This window comes from Daucus carota, chromosome 4 (genome assembly GCF_001625215.2).
Source record: "Daucus carota subsp. sativus chromosome 4, DH1 v3.0, whole genome shotgun sequence".
Lineage (NCBI taxonomy): Eukaryota > Viridiplantae > Streptophyta > Magnoliopsida > Apiales > Apiaceae > Daucus > Daucus carota.
Window position 1 is genome coordinate 30,659,846 of NC_030384.2, and position 18,553 is coordinate 30,678,398.

Consider the following 18,553-nt stretch of genomic DNA (forward strand, 5'->3'; position numbering starts at 1 on the left):
CTAGTTATCAATGTACAGGATGCTTGGATTATTGTTTTATTTAAATCTTATAGAAATAAGATATCTTTCTAGTTCAGAATTATTGTTTTTTGCTTATTTATAAAATGAACGGAAGATCATGATTAATGTCAGAAATCTTCAGCATCATGCTACATTTTCCATTTGTCTTCTTTTTCGTTTTTGGTTGAATTTGTACTGCCTTTAATATTTGAATTTGTACTGCCTTTAATATTTTTGTCCATTTAAAATCACGAGAATCTGTAGGTGGGCTTCAAGTCCAGTATCTAGATTAATACAAATATCAATAATTTTAATACTAATGTGGCTGTAGTTTAGTGGTTAGAATTCCACGTTGTGGCCGTGGAGACCTGGGCTCGAATCCCAGCAGCCACACTAATTGTTTTCTTATTTTATTTTTCCTATTGTGTTCATTTGTCTCTGGTTTATAAATTTCTCATACCTAATTCTGCTCTTCTTTTCCAACTGGGGTTTCGATTTTCGAGCTTGCACTCCCTTGAGAAGAAGCTTTAGTGAGAAAAGGTAGATCTTTGATCTTCTACAGTATTATTCTTTATTTGTTAATGTAAAATTAGTTGTACGTATGTATGCATATGATCCATGAATTATCTTGATTACTCTTGTTTTTGGGTTGATGTTTATATAGATTGACTTAGATCTGAAACCCTTTATCTGTGTTTAATCTTGTTTCAGTTATACGATATTGATCATTCTTGATTTTTGGGTTTTTTGTTAAGAGATGTTATGGAGACCCTTTTACTTTTGTAGAATTGGTTAATTATGTGTTTACTGATTGCTTTGAATTCAAAGAAATGAAGACAGACTGAGAAGTTTTGGAACGTTTTGATTTGGATTTTTTTTGCGACTTGGGATTTCAGTTGTTGAGTAGAATGTTTAGGTAGAAGTCAGGTACTTTTTCACATCTTGTACTTGATTTTGAATCTCTTGGCATTTTGATTTTAGATCAGTAGCTGGTAAGAAACTAGGTAGTTGTGGATTTTAGCTGGGGCAGGTTGTTTGGTAAAATTGTAGTTGTTTTCGGTGGGCAGAGCTAAACTAGACTAAGATTAAGGTTTCACGCATTGTTGTTTGCTCAACCTGTCGCAAGTGTTCTGGAACCTTGTGTTTTAAAAGAATTTTTTAGTCATAGCTGGTGACTCATTTGGGGGGTTTAGTTGATTTTACTGGAGTCTCTTTATATATCAATATTTTACAATTTCATTTCATGGATGCAAGATGCCTTAAGTATCTTGATTTGAGGGCATTTTGCCTTCACACTGAAGTACGTCTTTTTTCAGCCTTCTCTCAAGACTTCCATTCTCCAATAATTCATTTCACACATACCTGAAGATCAAAAGTGCAAACTTTACTCGAAGGTGGATGTAGCTGGTAGAGGTTCTACAGGCCACACTGCTACTTGAGTTGACTTTTGCAAAGAGGAATTAAGCGCTGATATGAGAGACCTTGAACTTAAAATTGAGATTAAAGTAAAATGTTTTTGACTGATTGAGAAATATATATATTTTGTGTGGGATTCAAAAATTTTGCGCTGAGATATCAATCTGGTTATAGCATATAACTGTGTGGTGATTAATTGTATGGCTGAATTAGAATGATGTTCATGGACACAATATATCCATTTGTGTTTTATTTTAGGAATAATAACTCGTAATATTTAAGTCATGTGATTATATATAATTCTCTAAAGAGTTGCTGAACATTTGAATAATAAAATTTCCTTGCAGATGTTTGATGATCAGGACTTGGGATTTTTCGCCAACTTTCTTGGCATTTTTATATTTGTTTTGGTTATAGCCTACCACTTTGTGATGGCTGAACCCAAGTATGAAGGCAACTAGGGAGTTGATCCCTACGTGGATGCAGAGAGATTTCTTGATATCCCTTCCTCACAAGTTAAACATGTTTATCGTACAGTTTATTTCTCGGATATAATGTTGGACTATAAGAACAGGTCGAAGTACTCTGATATTTTACTTGTCTTTATAGTATTTACATTACAATCTTATGTTAAGTTTGAGGTAACTTTCAGAAAGACATATATTTCATCTTCTGGCATACAGAACTTTCTTGTCCGAGCCCTAAATTGGATACGAGTACTATGCATATTGTAGTGTGTTTGGCATCTGGGAAATGAGGGGGCTATCATAGTAGGTACCTATTAATCTTAGTCCATTTAATCAAGAAACTTAGCTTATAAAATGTGCATAATTTTTTAGCATGCTGGCGTTCTTGTTGATTATAATTTCACTTTGTTTTACCTAATTGAATTTGTTGTCGTTTTACTTTCTTTGTGTTGACTGGTGGTATCAGGTATGAATGAAGTTCATACCAACAAATATGCAAGAGTTAGGGTAGTTGCAAGCACCTCTTTTACGGCCCAAAGTTAAAGGCTTGAATACCCTAATAGTTGACATTTTTTGTTTTGTTTATCTGAAATACTTAATCACTTGTGCAAAGACTAAATGATACTATTAGGACTAATTTATCTCTTGTACCACTGGAGGACTAAATTGAACTATATATTATACTTAATATGGAAGTGGTAAAATATGACCGAGCATTAATTGCATATATACATCATTAGCATGCACAATGTTTACTCTGGAGATGATGTTTTTATGTTATTACTTTTGAAATTTGCTTTGTAGCTTAGAGACTGATTTGTTTTCTGCGGTACTGTATATCACCTGGTTTTGACTTGATAATATTTCCTGTCCTAATTGTGTGAGTAACCTTTCGACGGTGTTCCTCTTGGTTCTCTGCAAAGTAACTAGGTAATATAACACAATTGAAGTGGTTGTGGTCTATCTGGGTTCTTGAAATCAAACCATAAAGCAGCCCAATGAAACTCCATTCTGATTTGATTAGATGGGTTGTTGTAGACATGTTTTATGGCAACAGGGTTTGTAGCATTTATTATTTCATCAAAGAACATATTGGCATTTTTTATTTCATCAAAGAACATATTGACAGATCTGTAAAATTGAACACCTATGTTCATACCCAAGGTTAAGATAGTTACACTTATGTTATAACAACTGACTTGCATAACACATGTTACTAATAGTTTTGTTATATTGTGCCCCCGATTTCAATGTCTTTGCCTGCCTTCTTGTACATTATATATAGGAGTAATCATTTTACTGGTCAATTTTCAAATCTGTAATCATTGTAACAGGGTGACATTGTGGTTCAAAATTCATATGTAGTGTCTAGTCTAGTTTGAACTTCAAACCATAAATCTAGTGTCGATAGCAATCGAGCCGAGCCGAGTCGAACACTGCCAGGCTCGGCTCGAGCTCGACTGAAAAGTTCGGGGCTGGGGCTCGAGTTCGAGTTCGACCGAGTTTTTAATTTCAAGTTCGAAACTCGGCTCGTAAATAGTTCGATAGGCTCGAGTTCGGCTCGAAAGCTCGAATCGAGTCACCAAATATTGACAAAAACTCGAAATATGATCGGTTCGACTCGAGTTCGATTCGATTAAATATATAAGTTATAAATAAAATATTAAATATATTTGTAAAAATATATTTATAATAAAAAATTAAAAAATAATAGAGGCTCGATAAGGCTCGCGAACCTTATGAGCCGAGTAATTTGAAGCTCGAGCTCGGCTCGGTAAAACATCCAAATAGTTCGAGTTCGAGCTCGGCTCGATTATTACCGAATCAAATTCGAATATTTTACGAGTCGAGTTCGAGTAGCTCACGAACAGTTTGGTTTGTTTACACCTCTAGTCGATACCCATCTTCTTTTTGACAAGTATCGAACTTTCAAAATTTCTTGCAATGGAAGCCAGAAACATTTGCATTCACCAAGATACAACGCAAAATTGTTGCTTCTATATTTTAACAGGCTGATTCGATCCGATTTCGATTATCCGAATCCGCTCCAAAATCCGCACGGGTTTTCATTTTCGGATTTTGAGATAGGTTCGGATATGGATAAAATAATAGGATTCAATTATATGGATACATGTAGAAAATTCAACACAGATGGTTAGAACTTAGAATGATGAAGTCTTTGGATTTACTATTCCAACCCCCTGTCATTTTTTCGCAATCTTCAAAAACCTTCATAATACCCATGGGTACCAGTGGGCCCGTTAATTATGAAACTCCAGTTGAATACGTAGCTTTTTGAAAACTTGGGTCTGCTACTGTCTTATGGCCCAGGACAGTGAGCTAGTCCAATCCAAAATTATATTTCGAATCCAATTAATCATACATAACCCTCTATCTGTTTACTTGTTTTGAACTAGTTTGTTGTGAAAACCTTTGAAGACCGGCATGAGCATCTCCGGGGTAATCCAAAGAATTCAGGGTAATATGTATAATGGTAGCTATCTTCGTTAATTAAAATTGATTATGTAATTTTTTTTCTAAGAGGATTAATGATAACTCGAATGGGATTATATATAAATTATGTAAAAGTATATTTAAAGACTTTCTTGGATCGACAAGTATAGCCAACTAAATATGGTTGACTATAATTTTTGCTAAGAGGAGAGAGGGTTGGAGTTATAAAAGTTACAGTATAAACTTTTTACATAATCTTTAAAAGTGACACATATGTCAAATAGACGCTACCTATATAATTTTATCTAACAGTTTTTACTATTAAAGATGTTATTATTACCATTGCTATTTAATTACTTGTCCGAAAGTTTTTATTTTGAAAAATAACGTGTAAAAATATGGTTTTGTTCATCGTGCAAAAATCAGAGCGATTATTATTTTGTAAGAATGAACTACATGTAAAAAACCAGAACAACTATTATTTTAAAATAAAGGAAAATATTTGTAAATCGCCGCCAACAATGAATGACTAATGAGGGACCAATTCCCAAATAAATAAAGTAATAAACCATATCAAGTTACATAAAGATTGATTGTAACAAGGTATCTTTTACACTATTGGACACAGGAACAGAATAATGAATACACATCTCTCATGTACAGAAGGCCATAGTACATACACTAATCATATTGTAGAACAAATGAGAATAATGTTGATACTTGATCAATTAACAAAGCCTACTAGCTTCTCCTAGAGATGAAAACGAGAACCGTTGATTATAAAGCTAACAACTCTAAATCCCGAGAGCAAACACAGCATTCCCAGGAACAAAAACCCAGCAAACCCCAATGATATAGATATATCCGCCTGCACACAGAAGGCGTTACTAGCAGAACATGTATCCACCATTCCGTTCAGTGTTCTAGCTAATGAGGTCCCTGCTGCATTGGCCGACAGCAACAAGTACGCGAATACCTGTGCTACCAAACGACACCTTTTAATTTTACTCGTTTTGTGTCTCCAAAACACAATAGTCAAAAACTTACATTCCGTTTTTTACCCCCTTGAATTTAGACAAAGGCCTATATGAAAATAAACAAAGCGCCCAAAATTTCTGAACCCGAAATACTTGTGAGTTGTTAGGGTTTGTTATAGATGGATATAAATACAAAACTTGTTTGCTAGTTACATTTTAATTAGATGATATAATCTCATACCAATTTTGTCCGTCGTGCCTAGAATTGTCTAGAAATTGATGCAAATTGAGTTGCTATAATTGAAGAAGAATCGAACCTGATCATGAGCAAAATCGAACCAAACTTGGAGAACTTCAGGAAAGACTGTGGCGCCGCGTGAAATCTCCCAAACGGAAGCTCCCATTTCAAACAATGAATACACTGCTACTATACCATTTGCCGCTACAATAAATCTGTGACATTGAAATTCCCCAATTAATCATAAAATTGAGTTTTGTGTCTATTTAGATAATGTATATAAGTTGGTCTGACTCAGACGAGAACTATGCTCAAAATAAAAACGGAAAGGACAAAATTGAAGGCAGCGGAATCTCAAGTGTGAAAAGTACCTGAAAGCATCAAAATCTTTCCAACGAGGAGAAGAATCACCTCTGGAATTAGTAAGCATAAAAACAGCGGACGCAAATGAGAAGCTAAAAGTAGCTAGCCGAAACACGAAGATAAGAGTGTTGAAACGACGTAGTTTTTGTAACGAGACAGTGGAGTGAAAATGAGGTGGTGTATGTTGGTAATGGTTATCAAATTGTCCTCGTTGTTGCCTCATGGTTGCGGCCTCAGCCCCTCCGCCGTTGCGCATCCCGGAGCACACTGTCAAGTTATCCGTAGGAGTGAGTCCTTTCGTTATCAGTCGAGCGGGATATACTGGATACGTTTTTGTTACTCAGGCACGAGTGAGGTATGGGTCAGAGGCAGAGAGAATTAGAAGTAGAGAGAAATGTGAAGGTCTGATTTATTGTGTCATGAGAAATTATTAAAATAATATTTGTCAAATTTGATTACGAGGAGAGGGAAAGAAAAAAAGCTGGAGTCACGAGAGATGGCATGATTTACACGAGAAGGCTGGGGGCATATGGTGTGTATACAATTTAAAGATATAATTGTATGTTTGTAAGGCTTTCTACTTTGTTGGAGGTGTGTGTAATCTCTCTCCCAATCTCTCTCTGTGTAATCTCTCTGGCTATCTCTTTCTGTTTAGGCTAGTTTGGGGGAGGGAGGTGTGTATAGGAGGAAGTGAAAGGAGAAGGAAGGTGAGAAAAGCTGAAAGAAAGGTTTGGGAAAGTAAGAAAAAGGAGGAATAAAAAGAAGGGGAGTAGTGTACTTAACAAAGAACACCAAGTACTAATGCTTTTTTAACATAGCTTTCTTTCTCTTTTCTTGAACAAAAATTAGCTTTCTCATGTAATCTATATTTTTTCAGTAACATTGTCACGGTTTCAGAGTTGTTTCATGACTAGTTATAACAGTGCTCTGAAAATGTGAATATATTGATTACATTTATTGCATAGCTTTTTTTTATCGTAGCAAGGGAGAGTCAAGACATAAATCATATTTGATATTTTTATATTCGTAAAATTTATCGTATTAGTAAAGAGCGAAGATACCGAATCATATCCGAGCGCTCTTAATATCCATTAAACAAATTCAATTATATGTTTGATCTTAGACTGAGGACTTTTTGAATAAATTCCAGATTTCCATCATCTGCATGATAAAAACTATTGGTGGAAGTATGCGTGAGTAGTCAAAATTTAACAGTGCTTATTTCATTATGGGTATTTTTCATTATGTTATTCTTATAACCACCTAACACTCACCATAAAGGGATACCGTCTATGTATAATTTCTGGCATATAATTGTTTATTACATACTCAAAAAGCTTGCTCTAATCGTGGTGTACTTAAATTATTTTAGAGACGAAATCTCTGCTCTGGATTTACACAACATTTTCCTTATTTCTTTAACAAAGTCGGGGTGGAAGAGGAAAAACTCAAAAAAAAAATATTTTAAAAAAAAAAAACAAACAAGCAAGCAATTTCCCCATTTTATCGGTGTATTCATAATTGCAGAAATCGAATCAATTGACTCTAATTGACCTATCAATTCAGTATTTATTCAGTATTTATTGACATTTTTTGATACGGAAATTTTAGTTAAATTACAAATCAAAGTTCAATCAATGAATCGATCAAATATATTTTTTTAATTATTCAATGATTAATTAGAGACCTTTAAATAAATCAGGAATTTTAGAACACCGAGTGTATTATATATTTTTACTAGAATAATTCTCTATAATTTATATACTTGTTTGCTTGTGAAAATAAGTCATCAACCAAAGAAAATAAAATCAGTCAAAAAATGTTGACCCCTCAAAAAAAATGGAATGGAATTTCCAAGATCATCTCTACTGTAAAATTCCAACGATTCTCTGCAAATTGTTGCTAATTCATCATAAAGACCTCTAATTCATGATTATTTATCATGTTATCTTCTCTTTTCTAGTTTTCCCAAGTATTATTAAGCGATGATGTTCACTTTACTGAAGACCGAAACAAATTTTCCTGCAAGATGCAAACTTCTCCCGCTAGATACAAACTTCTCTGGCATAACATGTTCTCCATAGCAATCGTTACTTACGCTTTAACTTCAAATTATTGTTTCCTTATGGCATGCTGCTCCCGGGTCATAAACAGGAAAGAAAGCAAGTGAAAAGGAAGTAAACTTATACTATAATTTTCACCTCTAATTGTGCTCCCCAGAGTTTTTTTATATGACGAAAGCAATTGAAAATGAATGCAATTATAACATAATTTCACTCAAAAACTCTCACTCCAAAAATGGGATGAAAGTGAAAGTTCGTCTGCTTTCACATACAATCACTTACTTTCTCACTCGGGAGCAGGGCGTTAATACCTCCACATATTATGAGCGCAATTAGTAACAATCCTAGAGTTAATTATACAGATTCATATGTCCCATATGCAAAGCTTAACAAAGAGTGCAAGTTAAAAGGTTTTAGTTCAAATAGTTCACAGGAAAAGCTGTCCACAAAGAAAACCAACATCACCAATTCAGATAGTCATTCCTTTCTGCGGTGAAGACATATCTTCATTGTGTTTTTTTAACATAACAAAATGACTGCAAATAAAGCAAAACAAAAACCAAAAGGAACATGTATGAAAGCATAGGCCAAGACACGGAATATAAAGAAGGATATCCTAAAAATGCAACGAATAGTACGACGGACAGCCAGTTCCACACTTCAATTTTGATTGTTCTTGAGAGGCTGACCTGTCGGACCAAACCTTACATAAGGTCAAACATCATGTTCACATCATCTCCTGAGACCGCCTCACACATCTGCCAACTTTCTTCTTGAAATCGTCTCTTCTTTCTCTCCATTCTTTCTGTAATAAGACAATGACACGGGAATAATACTAGATATACAAAATTCTGATCCACAGCATATAAAATCTTAAATTTTTATCTGACCTACAAACAGAAAGCATCAACATGAAAAGAGATATTTTACTGGTAAAAAATGCCTATAGATACACTTGTCTCAATTTGAATGACTATGGATATCTGATGCAAATACATCCACTTTATAAAGACCAAACAACTCTTCAATAAAATATAAAAGGCTCACAAAAATACTCCGTCCCATTTTTTGCGAACACTGGTCTCTTTTCACGTAATTCATGCTCATGGAAAAGGTAATATTGACTTTAATCTACAACTGTACCAGACTATATCTGTTCTGCTGTGTTGCTCATGAGCATCACAATGCGATTTCCCAGAAGATTTACATTTTGAAAATGAACACTAGCAGGCAACTGAACAATATACAGATAGTGAAAGGAATAATATTTGCATACATAAAGTCAGTACCGAATACTTTTTACCCAATCTTATATTCTACCCAAGGAAAATCTTTAATAATTACAAGTCTGAGGCTCCCATTGTCTCGAATCACCTAGAGTGTAATAGTGAGTTTAAAATAAAAGTGTGAATCTTGCTATGCCACACTTCTTTTATGCTTGCCCTGGTGATGATAAAACTAATACATAATCTCTCTTACTTTTAGATCTCTTTTTTGTTATCGTACAACAAAATGCTTACAAGAATAAATTAGGCCTTAAGATATATTTCATTAAATCACCACTCAAGACCATATATAATTTTACTTAAAGTATTGAGGTAAACATATAACTTATAGTATTATATTAACAAATTAAGGCGAAATTAAACATCAACCATTAATGACTTGCATTACAATCACATACAATATTGTAATTAAAAGCCAAAAGGTGTAAGCAATGGTTTCGAAGCTACCACAGAAATCTTGATGAAAAAGAGGAAGATATAACAATCATAATATTAATAAAAATATAGCAAATGTAACAAGAAATTACCGCAGCTTCAACGTTTGCAGGAGATTCATCATTCGGACTCGAAAGCATTGAAATAATACTCAAGACTATACTTTCTACCTGTAGAATATATCATGGTGAAATTGCAGTCAACATGACATTACAGAACAGATCAAAAAATCAAGCCAAAACAGTAACATCTTCAACACCCCAAGTCATATGTTTATCTCATATTTGAAAGACTGGGAGCCATGGTTCCACTTCCACAAAGGAAATGTTGATAGCTCTTATTACAGAATTGCTTAAGGTATTCAAGGTCGGACAGCAGGCGAACGACATATATTACAATATTGCAAGAAAACCATAAAACGATATCATATCCGTAGTGCAGAATGAAGGAAATAGAGTCAGGTCAAAATAATTACAAATACACACTAAGCTTTGATCACTTGTATTGAACCATTAATTAGCATTAAAAGGTAAATATGCTAAACATTAACATTGTATTATAATTATTGACATCCCAAGAAGAAAGTTGATGAAACTAATTGAGGAACATACCAATCCTTAGGTGAAACATTGGGCTACAAACTAGCATGATAACTCAGACAATAAGTAACATATCTATCATTTTCAATTTACAAATGCAAATATAGATTATATTATTTATAGGACACTGGCTCCCAGACACCTGTGGCCTCTGGTATATAATGCCTCGAAGAACACAAAGACCAATTGACACTGATGTGGATCCAAGTTAGCACCACGTTTACCCCAAAAAGTTAACATCCAGCCCCCTGCCCACCACGGCGTCTTTATGTCCAAGAAACATATAAATAACGACAAGACTTATTCACTATATTCTCTCATCCACCAAACACTGTTATCACCAGCCACCATTATCTTTCATTTTCTGCAGACAGCAAATCTCTCTAATCCTTCTTAGCACAACCTCCAGTTTCTTGAGGCAAACTTGGGGCACACCATTTCTAATCAATCTTCCTTGCTATTTGTCCATACCAGTTTGCCATCATCTTTTGACAACACCTTTGGCGTCACTGCCAACAAAACAGGGGTCAAATAATGTTCGATGTGTCACCTTCTCTAACGATTCAAGGCAAACTATCAAGGGTTCTTCTTAACTTTAGGATTTTATCTGAGTCCATATTTTGACATTTTGACTTCTTGCAGTGTGTGGAACCAACTGTGGAATATTCGAAAATTGCTTCTTACTAAAGAGTTCCAGCACCAAAACATCATTTAGGAGCTGTGAATAAGTCTAATGTGGACATCCTTGAAGCCCGTACCCTCTAAAAACCATAATTAAAAACATGGGACACTCTTTGTATACCTATACATATTATGGGAAGCTCTACCATTGTTCAACTTCTATTACTTTTCAATGACTTGTACGTAATCACCAAGCTTATTACGGCGCCAAGTCGAGCCTTGGCGCCTGGATACCTTGGAATCGACTAGTCGACAAGTCGCCTGACTAGTCGTAAAAAGTCGACAAGTCATTCTTATACATATTTTTACTAGATTTAATATATAAAATATAGTTGAACACACATCAGTTTATAGTTTGATCAAAAGTAAAAGATAATAAGCAACAGTGAGATGTATACGACATAGCAGATTGTTAGTTCACATATAAATTGAAGCCAGAAAGTAGTGATAGGAAAGAAATCATAATGTGAAGTTAAAATGATACAAAGATTAGGGATATACTTATATGTTGAAAATGATACAAATATTACATAGCCTGATGCCAAAAAGTAGTGATCGGAAGGAAATAATGATGTGAAGTTGAAATGATACAAAGATTAGGGAGACACTGATATGTTGAAAATAAGTACCAAACTCATCTAATTAATATTAGATCAGAAAATGTACTTCTGTTGGGAATCAACAAGCGCTAACATACATCTTTCAACCATTCTCCCTTAGATGTAATATCAATTATGATATACAAAGCAACAAAGTTAGAATATGCATTTTACTAACAATTTGCCTCTGTCTATGCTCTCTTCCTCAAACATGATAATATTTGACTACATTCAACAAATCATACAAAACCCCAAGTAGATAAAAAAATTAAACCCTGTCACAATTTTACGCAAAATGGAACGAGAAAAGAGCAGTCCTCCATAGAAATGATTTGCTCTCTGTTAAAGTGAGGATATTATTGTGACATTTAAAAAGAAAATGGCCTGAGTTTATAATTCATGAATTATACCTTTTCATAATACCATTATGTTAGTATTAGTGTTATATGATCTAATATTCTTGTATGAAGCTTAGTTCTCACGGCCCAGTTGAGCACTTAGACACCTGACTAGTCGCAAGAAGTCCATAGGTTATCAATACAGATTATCACCGAACTTAACAATTTATCTAACTAAACACATCAAATTTGTAGTTTAATTGGAAGTAATAGAATAACAAGTTTGAATTAAACATAGTTAATGCAAAAGAGATCAAAAAACCAAGTATCAAGCATGTCCAAGCAAATACAAACGCAAGTGAATTAAAATTACTTATCTATCAACATTCACAAGTCGAGCCTCATTTGTTCTTCTGCGAAAAGATTAAAAAACACAAGTTCTTTATGTTTTTGAGCCCTATTATTCATTTTTCTGGTTGAACTTTGGGCCAAATTACAAGACATTACAAGTTTGATTCTACGATAAATCTATAAGATAATACATTCTTTATATACTGATACTTAAAGGCAGCTCAAGGTGCAAAAGATGCTCAAACTCATGTTCTCAAAAGAAAATCTTACATTTCACACAAAACAATTGATAAAACATTATTACTAATAAAAAAAGTGATCGCTATTGGGATCCCAAAGCATGGCCGCATTCAAATTTATTAATTTATCTTTACAATATAATATAATACTATCCCATTCATCTTTACACGCATCGCATAAAACAATATGGAAAAATGTAATCCGAAAACAAAAATGGCATAAACAGAAACCCTACTGATAGCGACTGAATGTATAAGTATAAACTAAAACACATACAATGAATAGAGTTTCTACAATGTCTATGTTCTTAATCAGTGATAAGAGATTAGAGTCACTAGAGCTATACCGTATGGACAGGGGTCCAGCGCTCACTAGCGAGCTCGTATCCATTAGGATCGTCGCCAGGAGGATGAAGAATTGAGATGCAAACCTTCCCATCAGAGTAAACTGTATATTTGAAATAGAATTAACAAAAGAATTACTAATGATATAGACTTCACATATAAATACCATAGTGATAAACAACTCCACAAAGCAGATACAGACCATTAGGGTGCCATATTTCTGAGGTGAACCTCACAGTTGGAGGACTGTTCGGATAATTCTGTGGAAAAGTCATTATAGCGTTGAAGAAACCTCCATCACTGCATGTATAAATACATTCAATAAACTGAGAAGTACACAACTAAGTTGCATCAACCAAAGAGAACAAGGAATCATCAACAAAACAAGAGGATTTTGTTCCACAAATTTCACTTTAAAGCTTAGAAGTAATAACACAAGGCACTTTTAAAAGAGGCATTATTCTAATCTAACTTAGACTGATTACAAATTGTCCTGCTTAAGCCAAAGACATCATTCTTGAATGCTAGGATGCACTTGACTAAATACAATCTAACATATATGTACTACAAGAACAATCCACGCCAAACATATAATTCACAGCAATCCAACATTAAACAATTCCTACTTCCAACGAAAACCACCAGGAAAAAAAAAACACAATACCACCCAAACAATCCAAACAATCACCCCAAGTCAAACCCAATCAAAACCAAAACCCCACAAAATCCCTAACCACCAAAACCTCAATTCACAACCCTATAAACCAAAACCCTCAAAAACAATCCAATTCAACAAAACCCCACAAAAACACAACAAAATACTCACTACAAAGTATCAGGTGGCCCAATAATCGTCACACTCCATTCAAAAAGATTGCTTTCATCAACCAACCCTGCTGAAAACCCATCAACTGGGTTCTTACAAAGATCTGCAAAATCACAACCACCCATCAAGAAAAAGCCTCAAATCAATCAGATCCAACATAAAAAATTAAAAGGGGTTTCTGTAAAAGCCAAGACTGAATTACCCTTTAGCTGTTTCTGCAAAAGAAGGCTGGCTTGTGATGCCATGGAAGATAAAGGGCAGATATATAATTGATATTTGTATGTATAGGTTGCCGAAAGAGATGGGGATGGAAGGAAAAAGTTGCGTTGGTTATATATATAGTTCTTGTAGACCGACACAGCACAAGTTTTTCCCTACAAAATCTAGTAAATCGGGAGGAATTTATAAAGATGATAAATTAATATCGATAAGTATGTGAAATGTGTGCCTGTTTATGTGCAATATCTTTTCGAGTACAAGTCTATCTCATTTTAATATATGGGTGGTATTTAGGAAATGAATTCTTTAGAGATTTTCGTGTGCAATGGAAAATGGGGAAAATAGTTTTTGATACTTTTTCTAAAATGTTTGTTCGATGCATATGTTAGAGAAATAATTGTAATTTATGAATATTGAATTAAAATTTTATGTATACCATACCATACCATACGTACTCAGTATTCCCGCTTAGAGCAGGGTCTGAGTAGGGTAAAATGTACGCAGCCCTGCCCCTTCCGTGAAGACCCCCGACTTAGTGCACAATAATTAAAAAGGTGTGTGATACAATATTACTACAATATCTTAGTTCATGGCCTTTTTCACATGAGACTTACCCAAAACATTACCCATCAGTGGTGGCAAAGTCCGATGGAGGAAACAATTGAAGAAATCAGAAACCATCAGTTTCACGAATTGCAAGAATAAAGGCGTGTGAGAAGAGAGATTGGTGCAAACCCCTTCCTAAAGCATAACACTCCAACACTCAAAACCTCTGTAAAATTTTATGTATATTAGATCCTAAAATAAAATAATACATACACTCTATTATACTATGTATTCCATTATTTTAGTGTATACATGATTATTTATCAAAATAGTGTATATAAATTATCATGAAGCATTCCACTATTGCTTATATTTTCAATTTGCTCTTCATCAAGTTTCATTTCCAATAATCTATCTAAATAATATTAATAAATTAAGGCTAATAACAAAATTAGAATGAGACCACATCTATATATAAACACTTCATCCAATTTCATTTACAATAATTTATCTAATATTAATAAAATAATAATAATAGCAAAATTAGAATTAGGGTATATGTCAACGTTAGTTTATCAAGAAGACGCAAGAAAAGTATTATATACATTATGATTAGAATTTGTAATAAATTTAATCTAGAGCTGTAAGCCCGCCCGGCTCAAACTCGTTTAAATAGGCTCGGCTCGACACGACTCGTTAAACGAGCCGAATTTGGGCAAAGGTTCCGGCTCGTTTAATTAAACGAGCCGGTTCGACTCGACTCGTGAAATTAAACGAGCCGAGTTCGGGTAGAGTGTTATGCTCGATTAAGTGTAAAATTATGCGAGCTGACTCGCTTGACTCGTTAAACCGGATCGTTTAGCTAAACGAGCTGGCTCGACTCGACTCGTGAAATTAAACGAGTCCAGTTCGGGAAAAGATTTAAGCTCGATTAGTTAAACGAGCCAGCTCGGCTGGACTTGATTAAACTTGGCTCGAATTAGGCTCGGCTCGAAACTCGGCATGCACGGCTCGAATTACGGCCCTAATTTAATCACATCAATGGTCGTTTAACACTAGTTTAAGGGATCTTAATATTAGAACAGAGGGTTTAAATGACTGATATAAGAAAAATTTCTTTTACCATGTCGTATGTTTCAACAGACATGGTGATTAAACATCTATTATAAAATTCTATCAACTTTTGCTCATCTTCCCCATCTTTGTCATTAATTTTGCTAGACAAGAAACAAGAAAAAACTAATTGCTGTTTACATGAATCTAAGTGCTAGGGTCCTCTGCATTGGCGCTTGGGCAAGCCACCAGAATATTGAGGACCTCCTGTTGTGGCCAGTAGGCAGTATCTGACGATTGGTATTCATGGCCTGAATCCTTTTAGCTTGCGCCACATCCTCGGCATCACTAATCATTCTCTCTCTCTCTGCCTTCGAGAGTCTTCCCATGCTGTTACTTAAAATCTGTCTTTTAAGTTGGCATGCTACTCCTGTCTCATGTACTTTGTTATCCTTAATACGAATTTTCTATGGTGTGGGCACACAATAGTCACTAACATCTATGAGAATAGTAGCTTTTATTGGTGGATAGATAATAAATGTAAATAGCTCTCTGCATTCACATCAATTCCACCAATCAAAACAAACCATTTTCATGAAAGTTGTTGCTTATTGTGTGTCCTTGTGCTAGGATGGGCATTCACCCCGCCCCGCTCGATCCCGATCCGATCCCCGCCCCGTTCGGGTCGGGGATTCGGAGAATTTTTCGGGGACGGGGCGGGGATCGGGGAGAGTTTTATAAAAAATTCGGGGTTCGGGGCGGGGGCGGGGGCGGGGGCGGGGAATGGTGTCTCCCCGCCCCGATCCCCGACCCCGATTATATATATATATATATATAAATAACAATATATTTATATATATTATACTAAATATATTATTAAAAATTAATAATATCTATAATAAAATTTAAAAATAATCTTTATTTTTATTGTTTGATTATAAATATATTGTAATATAATATATTTATAAATTTAAATTGTCATTTATTTATATTATAAATCAATTTTAATATAATTTGATGTTGAAAATATAAGATAATATTGTTTTATTATTATATTAGGAGTTAGTAGTTTGTTTTTTATTAAAAAATATATTATATATTATAAAGTTATTATGTTTTTATTAAAAAATAAAATTCCCCGAATTCCCGCGGGGATCCCCGTTCCCCGTTCGGGGCGGGGATCAGAGAGGAAAATAATTTCCGTTCGGAGTTCGGGGCGGAGTATTGAATTCGGGGATCGGGGTCGAGGAGGGGTATTGAATTCGGGGATCAAGTGCCCCTGTGCCCATTCCTACCTACCTTGTGCACACATTAGAAAAATCGTTCTTAATATACCAAAGAATTCTACTAACGCATTTTGTTCCGGTCATTTCATGGTGCTAGCTTATAGTTTTGTTTGGCCTCAGTCTAACAACAAAAGATCATTATGTTCCCCCCACTTCCCATAATCATAAATCAGTCAAATGATTGACTAACCTGATTTGTTTAAGTTTACATACAGTGTTTATAAATACGTGACAATCCAACCTAGACTTTGAGATGATAGTTTTGAAATATAACCGTCCCAAAATACATGTCGCTTTGACTTTTTGCACATAAAATAAAACATATTTCTATACATTATTTTTAAATTATTTTTTTCTGAATAAAAGTATAACATCCATATTTTTATTCAGAAAAAGAAAATTTGAAAAATAATATATAGACATATGTTTTATTTTCACCTCAAATTACGTGAAAAAGGTCAAAGTGACATGTATTGTAGGACGGAGGGAGTATTAAATATGAAATTTTTGAGATTTTTTTGAATTTAAGAAATAGTGATGTACTTAATTATTGTACAACTGTTAAAATCTTTAAATTTTCAAAAAATATTGATTATTATAAAATTTTAATTAACTAAGAGCAAGTCCAATAGGTTACCTATCTCATTACTTATAAATAATATAAAATAATGAATCCTAACGAGTCTTAGTGATTTAGGTAATCTAAAGGAGAAAGGGAGAGAAAAGACAAAAAAAAAAGGAGAGAGATGATTTTTTTTATTCATAAATAATATATAAGTAATGGCTATGAGTTACTTAAAAATAGGTAATAGCTAGCATATTGGAGCATGTGCTAGTGATTTAGGAGCTCACTAGGAGAGTGTTGGAGTGGTTTTTTTTATTCATTACCTAAATGTGAGTTTGGGAGCTCATATAAGAGCATCTCCAACGGCGTTGGCTATAATCGTTGGCTAAATTGGACCTGTAAGACATTATGTAAAATTTGCTGAATCTGTAAGACATTTTGCTTCAATGGTATTGGCTATATTGGTTGGTTATAATTTAAAAATAGTATGTTATTAATATTTTAAATTGTTAAAATAGAATATATCAGTTCAATATGGTAATAAATGATGTACAATCTTCCTACAGATTTTCTTACAGACCTGTAGAGGTTCGACAAATTTAGCCATCCATAGGAGGTTGGCTAAATTTATAGACAACAGCTGAGCATGGTTGGAGTTGGGTTTTTGGAGCTGTTGGCTAAATTTTTTTATTTTAAGTAAGCCACCTCACTTTTTAGCCAAGGGCTTTATATGGTTGGAGATGCTCTAAGTAACCTATTGGACTTAATCTAACATCTATTTTTTTTAATGTGTTAAAATCCATATCTATTCAATTGGGTTAAAATCTTTGCCCCGTATATGTATTCAGAATTTCAAGGACTATACTCCGTATATCGTTCAAAAGGTCTTAAGAAATGCAAATCACTTTTCCTTTGTACACAATGCTTTCAAAATATATTCCACAGGAGTGCTGAAGCGTGACTTGAATGCTAAATTTTCGCTTGCGCAATCTCCATCAAAACTCCTTTGTGCTTATAATCTCTTGGATGTCCAAAACCTGCCAGATGATTAAGATGATTAGAGCATCTCCAGCAGCTTCCCTATATGATGTCCTAAGCTATTAATATAAGGAATGTGACATAAAACACAACTCCAGCAGAGTCCTAGCCATCCCTTAAAAAGTTAGGATGCCCACTTCATTCCTCATTTTTAAGGATTGTGGAACCA

The 18,553-nt window shown here is 34.3% G+C and overlaps 3 protein-coding genes, 1 long non-coding RNA gene and 1 other non-coding gene across 6 annotated transcripts; 3 read left to right on the plus strand and 2 right to left on the minus strand.

Annotated features, from left to right (window-relative positions):
• Positions 1 to 214: 214 nt before the first annotated feature.
• Positions 215 to 1,701, plus strand: LOC135152342 (uncharacterized). The gene is made up of 2 exons (XR_010291400.1): positions 215 to 540; positions 1,317 to 1,701. It is a non-coding gene; the product is annotated as an uncharacterized LOC135152342 (long non-coding RNA).
• On the plus strand, positions 322 to 393 carry TRNAH-GUG (transfer RNA histidin (anticodon GUG)). The gene has a single exon. It is a non-coding gene; the product is annotated as a tRNA-His (tRNA).
• A 62-nt stretch (positions 1,702 to 1,763) lies between the features above and the next one.
• LOC108216834 (dolichyl-diphosphooligosaccharide--protein glycosyltransferase subunit 4A) lies at positions 1,764 to 2,111 on the plus strand. Its single transcript, XM_017389680.2, has one exon. It carries the CDS (start codon positions 1,764 to 1,766, stop codon positions 1,875 to 1,877), a length of 114 nt encoding a protein of 37 aa, XP_017245169.1. The 3' UTR covers positions 1,878 to 2,111.
• A 2,778-nt stretch (positions 2,112 to 4,889) lies between these two features.
• On the minus strand, positions 4,890 to 6,721 carry LOC108216717 (CASP-like protein 4C2). 2 transcript variants are annotated; one of them, XM_064092394.1, is made up of 3 exons: positions 5,924 to 6,721; positions 5,632 to 5,767; positions 4,890 to 5,205 (listed from the first exon to the last, which is right to left on the minus strand). In XM_064092394.1, exons 1-3 carry the CDS (start codon positions 6,169 to 6,171, stop codon positions 5,089 to 5,091), a joined length of 501 nt encoding a protein of 166 aa, XP_063948464.1. In that variant the 5' UTR covers positions 6,172 to 6,721; the 3' UTR covers positions 4,890 to 5,088. The 2 variants fall into 2 exon arrangements, with proteins under 2 accessions (XP_063948464.1, XP_017245041.1); XM_017389552.2 differs by having other exon boundaries at positions 4,890 to 5,313; positions 5,924 to 6,710.
• Positions 6,722 to 8,375: 1,654 nt separating this feature from the next.
• Positions 8,376 to 14,081, minus strand: LOC108219275 (ubiquitin-conjugating enzyme E2 7). Its single transcript, XM_017392633.2, has 6 exons — positions 13,880 to 14,081; positions 13,678 to 13,780; positions 13,054 to 13,151; positions 12,854 to 12,954; positions 9,792 to 9,869; positions 8,376 to 8,783 (listed from the first exon to the last, which is right to left on the minus strand). The coding sequence occupies exons 1-6, from the start codon at positions 13,920 to 13,922 to the stop codon at positions 8,706 to 8,708; spliced, it is 501 nt and encodes a 166-aa protein (XP_017248122.1). The 5' UTR covers positions 13,923 to 14,081; the 3' UTR covers positions 8,376 to 8,705.
• Positions 14,082 to 18,553: the final 4,472 nt, after the last annotated feature.